At 43.3% G+C, this 12,850-nt stretch overlaps 1 protein-coding gene across 2 annotated transcripts in view; it reads left to right on the forward strand.

The window, feature by feature from the left end:
- The first annotated feature begins 395 nt into the window (after window positions 1–395).
- The window catches only part of SLAIN2 (SLAIN motif family member 2), a 77,222-nt gene continuing 64,767 nt past the window's right edge, over window positions 396–12,850 (forward strand). The window contains exon 1 of one of the 2 annotated variants that reach the window (XM_025435539.3): window positions 396–1,041. In XM_025435539.3, coding sequence (XP_025291324.1) covers window positions 653–1,041 — 389 coding nt within the window. In that variant the 5' untranslated portion in view covers window positions 396–652. The remainder of the gene's footprint in view (window positions 1,042–12,850) is intronic. The other variant, XM_025435540.3, reaches the window with a different exon arrangement.

Here is a 12,850-nt window from a genome sequence, read left to right on the forward strand (position 1 = left end):
GCTCCACCCGCCAGGGTTCGGGGGTGGAGGACACATCACACGCCCCTCCCCCAGAGCAATCGGCGGAGCGGAGGGAGAGCCGGAGCTCGCGATCGCAGCCGCAGCCGCAGCCGCCGCGCAGCCAGGACGTCACCCCCTCCCGCCGCCGCGAGCCCGTCTCCCCGCAGCTGCCCCGCCTGCTGCCCGAATCGCTCCTCCCCGCCAGCGGGGCAGCGCCCCTCCTCCGCGGCGTTCAGGGCACGCCCCTTCCGGTTGAAGCCACGCCCGCCCTCGTGGCTCCGCCCACGCCCGTGACCACGCCCCCCGCGCTCGGCGCTCGGTCCCGTGAGCGCCCGCCGGCGGCCGCGTCCAGCCCCGACGCTCTGAGGTCACGGACGGGGCCGGGCCGCGGGGGGCGGAGGGACGGAGGGAAGATGGCGGCCGCGGCCGGATATTGGCGCCGCCTCCCCCAGCGCTGGAGCCGGCGCAGATGAGGCGGCTCGGCTGGGGCCAGCGGCGCTTGGGAACCGGAGCCGGGGGGACCCTGGCGGCGGGGCCTGGCCCTGCTGCATGCCGGCGCCTCGGCTAGAGTGAGCGGCGACGCCCCCCCCCCCCCCCCCCCCGCTCCCTCCGTGTCGCTGTGAGTCCCGGCGGGCGGCCGGCGGCGGCCGGGATGGAGGACGTTAACTCCAACGTGAACGCGGACCAGGAGGTGCGGAAGCTGCAGGAGCTGGTGAAGAAGCTGGAGAAGCAGAACGAGCAGCTGAGGAGCCGCTCGGGCGCCGTGCAGGGCGTCGGCTCCCTGGGGCCCGGCAGTCCCGGCCGCGCCGCCGCGTCCACCCCGTGCTCCGGCGCGGCGTCCCCCCGCGCCTTCCCCTCGGGCCTGCACGCCAAGCCCGGCGGCGGGGTCGGCTCGGGCCCCAGGCGGACGAGCAGCGACGAGCTGCGGGACGCCGCCTCCCTGCTGGCGGCGGGCGAGGGCGGCTTGCTGGACGAGGTGGAGCCGCTGCGGCCCGACGAGCTGGAGCGGCTGTCGGGCTGGGAGGAGGAGGAGGAGAGCTGGTGAGCGCGGGCCGCCGGGCCGGGCCGGGCCGGGCTGGGCTGGGCGGGGACGGGCCCCTGCCTCCCGGGTGCCTGGCTCGGTGCAGCGGGATCGGCCCTCCGACCCGGGCCGGGGTGGGGACGGCCCCCTGCCTCCTGGGCGCCTCGCGCGGTGCAGCCGGATCGGCCCTCCGGCCGGGGCTGGACGGGCACGGGCCCCTGCCCCTGGGCACTCCCTCGGTGCAGCGGGACCGGCCCTCCGACCTGGGCCGGGGCTGGGCGGGAGGGGGGGGTTGCCGAGGGGGGAGCTCCTTCGAGGCGCCCCGTGCCCCCTGGGTGCCCCGCTCGGTGCAGCGGGATCGACCCTCCGACCCGGGCCGGGCTGGGCGGGGACGGACCCCCTGCCTCCTGAGTACCCGGCTTGGTGCAGCGGGATCGGCTCTCCGACCCGACCCGGGCCGGGCTGGGCGGGGACGAGTCCCCTGCCTCCTGAGTACCTGGCTTGGTGCAGCCGGATCGGCCCTCCGACCCAGACCGGGGCCGGGGCGGGCTGGGAGGGAGCGCCTTCCGAGGGCCCCCTGCCTCCTGGGCGCCTCGCTCGGTGCAGCCGGATCGACTCTCCGACCCGGACCGGCCCGGGGGTGGGGGGTGGGGATGGCGGGGGAGCGCCTTCCGAGGGCCCCCTGCCTCCTGGGCGCCCCGCTCGGTGCAGCGGGACCGGCCCTCCGACCCGAACCGGGGCGTGGGGGGTGGTTGGGGGGTGGTTCTTGCTTTAGGGCTGCGGGAAGGTCCGCGGGGTTGGAGCTGCGAGGCGTGCAGGAGCAGCCACCCGGGCGCTGGGCCTGCGCGTGTCGGGCCGTGTCCGGGGTCTGCGGTCCGGCGCCGCCCGCGGAGTCGGCGGTGGGAGAGCGCTTTGTAAGGAAGGGGGATCTCGCTTTGTGTGAGATGACTGGCGTGCGTTCGGAGGGTGGCCTGAGCATCCTGGGTGTCGGTGGGGGGGTGCTACCGGGCGTGGGGAGCCGACCAGAGTGGCCCATTGCGGTGGTCGGAGGTTTGGACCAAGTGGGAGGTGGTGCGTCGGGGGCCGCGGCGGGGGACCGTGTGATCAGCGCTCCCCTTGGGGGTGGCGGGGTGAAGCTCGCTTTGTGCGAAGAGGGCAGAGGATGGCACCGCTTTGTGTGGGAAGTCGGGGGTGGAACAAGAGCCTGGCTCTTCTTTTTTAAACAAGAATTGGGTCTGTCTGGTTTTGTTTTGTTTTGTTTTGTTTTTCTGGAGCTGCGGAGTGACAGTGATCCATCCTATCCATGCTTAATTTCCATGTCATCCTAGGGGCCCGGAGAAAAGGGAGCCCTGTTTAAAAAGAGAAACCAAAGCCTACCGTGGTGAGCTACTTCTTGGTGGAATTGTGACCTGTACCGCAAAACCACCTACATAAAGAGAAAGGTCACAGGAGGGCATGCTCCCTCCTTTTGTCGCAACCCCAGAAAGGTGTATATGAGAAATTGTCTTAATTTGTCCTCTTCTAAAGTACGGATTTGTAGCTAAAACGCGTCAGCTTGTTTGTTGAAATCGGAACTTTTAACCCAGCGGCGTGGGGATTCTTCATGGGCTCTGATATCGCAGAGGTGCGACTTTACGGTCACCGAGATAGTCAAGACTTTTGCCTGGATCCAGGCCCCGGCTCTGCCACACGAGCGGCATGACCTTGGGCAGGTTACTCTGAGCTTCACTTTCTTCCTCGGTTTGATGGAGAAAATAATAGTTCTTACCCGCCTGGAGTCGTGAAGATTACACGAGACAATCTGCCTGTGCTTTTAGCACCGGCTCTGGCACATAGTAAACTCTCCAAAACTAACTGCGGTTACTCTTAAGCCTAGTTATTTAAATCATGAAATATTCAGTAAGCTCTTACAGGCTCTTGTGGGAAAGTCTAAAGATTCGTAACATGTTGATCCCTGTTCATCAAGACAGTTACAGTCTCCAGAGCCAAGTTTTATGCAGTTAAATGGCTAGGACATATACAATGAATTGCCCCCCCCCCCCCCCAAAAAAAAAAAAAAGAAAAAACAAGAAGAACAAAAGTACTGATAATGCTTAGAAATTGGGAAGAAAATAATGGTTCAGAGTAGCTGAGGCAAACTTAGGAGGAGACGTGGATTAGAAGCCTGGGGATGGGGAAAGAGTGGGAAGGGCCTTTATGCTGTGACAACTGCTAGAGCAGAGTCAGATATGTGTAACTCCCAATTAGGAAGGTTTGAATTACAGAGATACACGAATATATGATATCAAGCTGTTATTTTATTTCCAAGTAATACGAAGTATTATTAGAGCTGTCTATGGTAGTGACAGTTTTTCATATTAGTGTGAGATCACGTCTTCCCAAAGGAATCTTGGGTGTGTGTACACTTTAAAAGAATCCAGAATCACTTAAATATCATCACATGCCTCTTCCAAGTGATGATAATGATGCTCTTAATAATGAGGATTAGCTGCACTCATGAGCCCATTTTAGATTATGTATTATTAGAACACATTGACTCCACTTGGGGAAGCTGAATACGTATTTTTGCTGCTTTGGTTTCTGAGCATAGAGTTCAGGTAAAGCAAGTCTTTTTTTTTTCTTTTTTCTTTCTTTTTTTTTTTTTTTTTTTAAGATTTTATTTATTCATGAGACACAGGCAGAGAGAGAAGGCGGCTCCATGCAAGGAGCCCAATGAGGGACTCTGATCCTGGGACTCCAGGATCACGCCCTGGGCGGAAGGGAGGCTCTCAACTACTGAGCCACCCAGGCATCCCAGGGTAAAGCAAGTCTTAAATACTATGCAGGAGTTTACTTTTGACGAGCTGCTTCCTGTTTACTCTTTTGATCCTGGCTCCGTATCTTGATCCTGTCCTTTTTCTAAAAAGATTTGTGTGAATTGAAAATTTTATAAATCATTTAAAGTGCTTCAAAGTATGTTTTTGGAGTACAACTGGGAAGAGGTGGGTGTTAGTGGCAAGGGAGAGGAAGATTTCAAAGAATCAAGAATTTTTTCTTAGCACACAAAAAATCTACTTTCTGTAATTTACACCTATTGTACCTTCTTTTTCATCTAGAGTAATGTTTTCCCCCAAGTATATACTATAAAATAATGGTTCTGAAGATGTTAATAGACACTGTGTGAAAAATAATGGTGGGTCGAGGTTAAATATATGTGAGAAAAACAAGATCTAACAAAAATAAACAGGTTTCTTTAATACTGGATTTGTTTGATATGCAAATTGTATGTTGAATATAGTAAATTACTAAGTGGTTAACGTTTTTGAGCTTCCAAGGAACTAGTACCTATAGAACGCACTTGGAAACACTACTAAGCACTGCAGCCTTTTTGTGGGTTTATTTATTTATTTTGGATCCTCCATGATAAATGCATTTTACATCATAGCATATTAGACATGTATATGTATAATTGAAACAAATGTTTCACAAAGCTAGTTACTTTTGGTATGTGTGGTAAGCTCTAATATTTTCTGTTTCTTTAGGGGGGAAATGCTAGTTACCATTCAGCTGATTTTGTGACCCATTAATGGGTTGTATCTGAGTTTTGGAAATCACTATTCTAGAATAATTTAGAAAAGTCTAGAGAAAGCAACATCATTGTACATCACAGTGTATTGGGCTCTCCCAGGTAGCTTGTAAACATTTTTGCATTTGATTTTCATCCATTTGTGAGTCAAGTATCATTTTCTAGGTAAGGAAACAAGATCTTTCAAGCATCAAATAACACACAGTAAATTATGAAGTCTGGATTTGAATCTAGGACTTTTTGACATCAAAGCCTATGCTGTTCCTCCTGTATTTTGCTTTTTCCAAGTTTAATCCCTTTTCCACGTGAATGGCCCCTCAAAGTATTTGAAGATTACTATCATGATCTTGCTGACCTCTTCTGCCCAACCATACACACTGAGCATTCTCATCTCTTCTGCAGAGTAAAACAGTCCCAATTTATTTCATCTTTCCTAAGATAATATAATTTTCTAATCTTTCAATCAGGATCATTTTTTTCCCTTAATTCTAAGAGTTGTTCATTGTCATTAAACATGGTACTCAGAACTGTACTCAGCGGGTTTTTTGTTTTGTTTTTTTTTTTAAGATTTTACTTTTTTTAAATCTCTGTACACACTCTGGAGCTTGAATTTACAACTCTGAGATCTAGAGTTGTATGCTGTAGTGCCTGAGCCAGCCAGGTACCCTTGTACTTAGCGTTTTAGAAGTTACTTGACCAGATAGCGTATTGGTGGATACACCTTGCATGAGATAAATGTTGTTATTTTTGAAACCAAATATTTCATTAACAGTTTTGGTTTCTGTTTCTTAAGTTTAATATGATCCAGTAGTATCTGTTACACTCAGTATCTTTTATACATAAGTTGTTAAACTAAGTCTCCCTAAGCCTGTTTTTGTGTAATGAATTCTATTCTTTAGGCTTCTCTCTCTCTCTCTCTCTCTCTCTTTACATATAGTTATGAAATAGGCTTTTATATTTAAATTAGGTTTTTATATTTCATTTGTTAGTCTTGAGTTAGACATTTTTTGTCATTTTCGTATTTCGTATAATGCATCTTCATTTAAGTTGTTGTTAAAAATGTTAAAATGACCAGAGTAAAGGGCTCTGAAATGGGCATTCAGCTAGAATCCCTCCAGATTAACATCAGTCTATTAATCAGTACACATTGTGGTTGTTCAGTAACTGTTCCACTTGTTATTATCAAGCCCATATGCCATTTTGTATGGATATTATGAAAGATTTTGCCAAATCATTTGCTGTAACTAAGCTATACTGTGCCTACAGGGTCTTACCTGCAATGAAGTAAACCTATCAAAATAGAAATTGCATTTTATTTGGTTTGACTTGTTCATAGTGAATCCTCCGGCTTTTTCCTTTTCTAACTTTACAAATATTTTGCTTAGGGGATCCGTGGGTGGCTCAGCAGTTTAGCGCCTGCCTTTGCCCCAGGGTGCGATCCTGGAGTCCCAGGATCGAGTCCCACGTTGGGCTCCCAGCATAGAGCCTGCTTCTCCCTCCTGCGTCTCTGCCTCTCTCTATGTCTCTCATCAATCAATCAATCAATCTTTAAAAAGAAAAAAAACACATATTTTGCTTAATTCAGTTTTGAATTTTGCAAGAAATAAGTTTGGTCTGGAAATTCTAGACCCACTTATTTTTCTCTTTGGAAATTATATTTCCTTTTACCTACACTTTGACTTTGACATGTTATTTTATTATTTTTAAATTTTTTATTTAAATTTTAGTTAACGGACAGTGCACTATTGGTTTCAGGAGTAGAATTCAGTGATTCATCACTTACATAAAACACGACTGTTCATCACAAATGCTGTCCTTAATACCTATTACCCATTTAGCCCATCCCCTACCTGCCTCCTTCCATCAGCCTTCAGTTCTCTATTGTAAGAGCTTCCTGTGGTTTGTTTCCCTCTCTTTTCCCACCTCCCATATATCCATCTGTCTTGTGTCTTAAATTTCACACATAAGTGAAATCATATAGTATTTGTCTTCCTCTGACTTATTTCACGTAGTACAATTACACTCTAGCTCCATCCACATCATTGCAAATGACAAGATTTCATTCTTTTTGATGACTGAGTAATATTCCATTGTGTGTGTGTGTGTATGTCGCATCTTCTTTACCCATCACTCGATGGATGGGCTCTGTCTATAGTTTGGCTGTTTTTGATAATGCTGCTCTAAACATCAGGGTGCATGTACCCCTTTGAATCTGTTTTTTTTTTTTTTTTAATTTTTATTTGTTTATGATAGTCACAGAGAGAGAGAGAGAGAGAGAGGCAGAGACACAGGCAGAGGGAGAAGCAGGCTCTATGTACCGGGAGCCTGATGTGGGATTCGATCCCGGGTCTCCAGGATCCCTCCCTGGGCCAAAGGCAGGCACCAAACCACTGTGCCACCCAGGGATCCCTTAATCTGTATTTTTGTATCCTTTGGGTAAATACCTAGTAGTGCAATTGTTGGATCACATGGTAGCTCTAATTTTAACTTTTTGAGGAACCTCCATACTGTTCTTCAGAGTGGCTGACCAGTTTGCATTCCCACCAACAGTGTAAGGGTTCCCCTTTCTCTGCATCCTCTCCAACACCTATCGTTTCCTGTGTTGTTAACTCTAGCCATTCTGACAGGTGTGAGGTGGGATCTCATTTTGTTTTGATTTGTATTTCCCTGATAATGAGTCATGTTGAGCATCTTTTCATGTATGTTAGCCTCCTGGATGTCTTCTTTGGAAAAATATCTGTTCGACCTGACATGTTATTTTAGATTGACATATTTTGAATCAACAATAATTCAGTGATAACATTTCAATTCTTTTACATTATCTGGAGGGGTAGGGCTAAACCTGTTTCAAGCTATATTCTAGGTTATATTCTGACTTACTGTCTATCACCTTGCCTCATTTGAAATTGTTTCCTTTGGAGAATGTTTATTTGGGCTCTCCATTTGAACAAAGTATTGACAGAAATACAGAAGCTAATGAGTATTTCTGCCCATTCTTTGTCATTTAGTATCTTTGCATGTTTTGCTCCCATATTATGGGCTATCCCTTTTTTGATACTAATGACCTCAGTATACTTTTTTTTCTTCATAAATACTTATTTTCTCCATAAATTATTCTCCATAAAAATTCACATTCAATAAAACTTGCCCTTAAGTGTGCGATTTAGTGGGTTTTTTTTTAAGTATATTCAGAGTTGTGCCGCTGTCACCACTATCTATATCCAGAACATTTTCATTAGTACCCTTCCCACTCCTCTGCTTAAAAAAAAAAAAAAACAAAAAAAAAAACACCAAACTCATTATCAGTCACTTCCCATTTCCCGCTCACTCCAGCTCCACTTATATACTTTTTGTGTGTGTGGAACTGCCTATTCTGATCATTTCATATAAATGAAGTTATGTAATATGTGACATTTTGTGTCTGGCTTCTTTCATTTAGCATAGTGTTTTCCAGGTTCATGTTGTAGCATGTATAAGAACATTTTTTTTTTCATTCCTTTTTCTGCCTGAATAATATTACCACATTTTTTTTTCTCCATCCCTCAGTTGATGAGAATTTGGGCTCTTTCCACCTTTTGGTTTCTATGAAAAATGCTGCTATGACTATTTACAGGTTTTTATATGGTCATTTTTTTTTTAGTGTATACCAAGGAGTGGAATTACTAGGTCAAATGGTAACTCTGTGTTTAGCTTTTTGAGAAACTGCCAAACTGTTTTCTTTTCCATGGCTGTACCATTTTACATTCCCATCAGCAATAGACAAGGGTTCCAATTTTACCACATTTTCTCCAACACTTGTTATTGTCTGTCTTTTTTGTTATATAGCCACTCTACTTGTATCTCATTGTGATTCTAATTTGCATTTCCCTAATGACTAATGGTGTTGAGCGTGTTTTTAGCTATTTATTGGCCATTTGTCTATCTTTGGAGAAATGTCTATTTAAACCAATTACCCATTTTTAATTGTTACTTGTCTTTATAGCAAGTTGTAAGGGTTCTTTATATATGCTGGATACTAATCCTTTATGAAATACGTGATTTACAGATATTTCTTTCATTCTCTGTTTTTTCATGGTGGAGTCCTTTGAAACAGTTTTTAATATTATGAAGTCTTACTCTTTTGTTACTTGTGTTTTTTATTTCATGTCTAAGAAACCTGTACCTAATCCAAGATCACAAGATTTATTCCTATCTTTTCTTCTAAAAGGTTTATAATCTTATATTTAGGTCTTTGATCCATTTTTTAAAATCGTGGTAAAATATACATAATATCAAGTTTCAAGGTTCATTCATGTTATAAAATGTCTCAGAATTTCCTTCCTTTTGATGGTGGGGGGGGTGTCTCTAAAGCTTTATCTAGTCTTATAATCCTCAGTGGGCAAGAGAAAGCAATACTTAAATCTTTCTATCCCAAACCTGAGATTGTGTGATGCATATGATTTTCATATTTAAATATAGAATTTATATGTATTTTCTATTTTTTGTGTCAAAAACCCCCCACAAAAGTCAGGCATCAAACAGTTTCCAAGTATATAGTTCATTATCATCAACCATATTCTCACTGTGCAAGAGATTCCCTGAACCCTTCCATCCTGCATGACTGAAACTCTGCACCCACAGAATAGCAACTCGTAGCCTCCCCTTTCCCCAGGTCCTGGCAACCACCATTTTAGATTTTTCTATGAGATTAGATGCCTCATAAGTGGAATCATATAGTATTTATCTTTTTATTGCTAGCCTATTACACTTAGCATATGTCCTTGGGGTTCATTCATGTGTAGCATGTGATGTGGTTCTTTTTTTTATGACTGAATAATATTCTATATATACGCCACGTTTTATTTATCCATTCATCTGTCATTGGACGTTTGGGTTGTCTCCACCTCTTGGCTATTGTGAATAATGCTGCTGTGAGCATGAGTGTGCAAATATCTGCTCAAATCCTTGCTTTCACTTCTTTTGAGTATATACCCAGAAGTGAATTGCTAGATCAAATGGTAATTCTGTAGGGTTTTTTTGCTTTTTATTTTTATTTGTTTTTAAGACTTTATTTATTTATTCATGAGAGAGAGAGAGAGAGGGAGAGACACAGGCAGAGGGAGAAGCAGGCTCCATGCAGGGAGCGTGACGTGGGACTCGATTCCGGGTCTACAGGATTAGGCCCTGGGCTGAAGGTGGCACTGAGGTAAACTGCTGAGCCACCCAGGCTGCCCCATTTCTGTGTTTAATATTTTGAGGAGCCACCATACTGTTTTCCATAGCAGCTGCACCATGTGGACAAAAGGGGAGTGTATACGTGAAATACTTTTCTAAATGAGTTTTACATTGTTTATTCATCTACTCTGCTGCACTTTTGAGAGAGTTTAATATTGTATATATATATTCTTAAAGACTGCATTACCTAATCAGTATTTGTTAGTTGACATTAGTTGTTAGTATCTAGAAGTTTGTCATTTTATTTTTTCCTTTTTTTCTTCTAGAGATTATTGTTGAAATAAATCTTACCCTGTATCTGTAGTAGAGAGAACAGATTGAAAATAGAGATGTTAGGAAAAATTGATAATGAATTGTCAGGCTCTTGGCAGGGCCCCTAGGAAGTTTTGCAGAACATGAAATCATAAAAAATGAAATTAAAAATAGACTTTGAGAACAGGTGTTCATACCTCTTGTTTTAAGCAGTTGAATATTCAAACTGGTGAGGTGGTTATTTCTTCTTAAAAATGTTTGAGGGACCCCTGGGAGGCTCAGTGAGTTAAGTGTCCAACTTTTGATTTCAGCTCAGGTCATGATCTCAGGGTTGTGAGATTGAGCCCCATGTGGGGTTCCACGCTGGATGGAGAGCCGGCTTTAGAGTCTTTCTCTCCCTCCGCCATTCCACTCCCCCCTACCCTGCAAAAGTTTGAGATTGGAAATCAAATAAGTTCTTCATATCTTGTTAAATCCATTTTACTTTAAATCCGTTTTCTCTTAAGTTTATGAAGACATGTTAAATTCAATCTGACTTCTTATCAATCAGTTTTATTGATAGACTTCTCTTAGAGGTAGATAGCATGTGGTTTTTACTTTTTTTTTTTCACTCATAGACCTTCACATCTAAGAATGAACTTTATTACATGACCTCTTTGTTTTATGTATGCCTTTCATGGGAGACCATTGGTTGAATTTGCCTGTAATTTTATTTGCTAAGCCTAGATTAATAAAGCAGTTTGATTTGTACAATTATCACTACTTATCTGAATGGTTTGGCAGTTATTTGTTGATTAATATCTTGAAGTTTGTTTTCTAGATTTTTCTGTACGAAGGAGATGTTGACTTTAACATGGCTCGTGTGTGTGTGTGTGTGTTGTAAATGAATTAATTATACATCTAGATGAGCATTTTATTCCCTTCTTAGCAGTGGTTTTCCAGTTATAGTAATGTGACTTAAAATTTTTTTTATTAATTGAACAAATACTTGGAACCCTTATGTGTGAACAGTGTAACATCGGGGACACTGAGAAACATGATAATGCAGGTTCTTGCTTTCTTAAAAAATGGAATTTGGCCAAGAAGGACCACATAAATTTTTTTTTTTTTTTAGGACCACATAATTGGTAAAATATACTACCATCACTACTGTTTAATTATGTTCTATATACAAAGTATTGTATAAGGCATTATTTGCATGGCAAATCATTTAATCACAATTTTAAGTTATTATCTACATTTTTTATTGTGGTGACATATACAAAAAAATTGCCATTTTAACCATTTTAAATGTACATACAGTACAGTGGCATATATGCTGATTGTTATACAGTCATCACCACCATCCATCCTCTAGAAGTTTTTATCTTTCCATGTTGAAACGCTGTATAAACGCTTCATTCCCCTTGCCCCCGGCCCTTGGGAACTATCATTCTCCTTTCTTTGTCTGTGAATTTGACTACTCTAGGAACCTTATATAAGTAAAATCATAAAGTAGTTGCCCTTTTCTGTCTGCCTTGTTTCATTTAGTATTGTGTCTTCAGAGTTCATCTATATTATAGCATCTGTCATGTTATCCTCAATTCGCAGGTAATGAAGTTAAACTCAAAGTCACATAGCTAATACAGTGAATAGAGATTCATGCTAAGCATGAAAATCCTGTCTCATGAAAAACATTTGATCTTGGTTTATTTAACCTATGGGTATTTAGCTTTCAGAAGAGAATGTTTTTTAAATATTTGAAGGAGAATAATTATTAGACTTATTCTGTATAACTCTGGAGATCATTATTAGATCTAATCATTATTAGATTAGGTATAAATTAGAGACGGGTAGATTTTTAATTGATATAAGGTAGGATTTTCTAATAGAGTTTCTAGATGGTGTGGACTGTCTTTAAAAAGTGTAAGTAACCTTCAGGGGCACTTGGCTGGCTCAGTTAGTAGAGCATATGACTCTTGATCCTGGGGTCATGAGTTCAAGGCCCACATTGGGAATAGATTACATTAAAAAAGTAAAATCTTAAAAAAAAATGTAATACTTAGCAGTGAAAACTGTTGAATAGTCCTATGACAAAGGATGTTACAAAGAGGTAAAATTTAGTTGAATTAGGTTACCTCTGAGTCTTTTAACTCTCTTTCTGTGATTAGAATATTGCAGTCTATTAAAATATTGCAGAGTATAAAATCTCTTCAAGACAAAGTGCTAAACTTAAATGTGGAAGAGATCTTGAGCAATGGGAGCATCGTAGATTTAAAAAAAAAAAAAAAGATTTATTCATTTTAGGGTGAGCAAGCTTGGGAAAGGGCAGAAGGAAAGAGAGAGAAACTTTAGCAAACTCAAGCTAAACTCAAACCTAATGCAGGGCTTAACCTCACCACCCCGAGATCACCTGAGCTGAAACCAGGAGTTGGACACCCAACCAACTGTGCCACCCAGGTGCCTCTAGAATTTTATATATGTGTGTGTGTGTGGCACATTTCTTTGGATATCTTCTGTAATGGAAGATTCTTTTCTTCGTGAGGGTGGGTATGAGTTTTGAAAACTAAAGTAATTATTATGCACATGAATAAAAATGATTAGCAGGATATTTAAAGTCTTGAGCAGTCCCAATTCCAATTCTCCTTTTTCTTATTTTTACTTTTGTCAGCACACTTCATAGACATTTATGCCTGGTGGCATGCATGTTCATTCTGCAACAGAGCAACTTTTTGTTGTGTGTGAAATTCTAAATATCCTACTTGGTTTACTTCCTTTGCAATATTACCTATCATTGTTTATACACCATTTTTAAATAT

The sequence above is a fragment of the Canis lupus genome, chromosome 13, assembly GCF_003254725.2.
Source record: "Canis lupus dingo isolate Sandy chromosome 13, ASM325472v2, whole genome shotgun sequence".
NCBI classification, from domain to species: domain Eukaryota; kingdom Metazoa; phylum Chordata; class Mammalia; order Carnivora; family Canidae; genus Canis; species Canis lupus.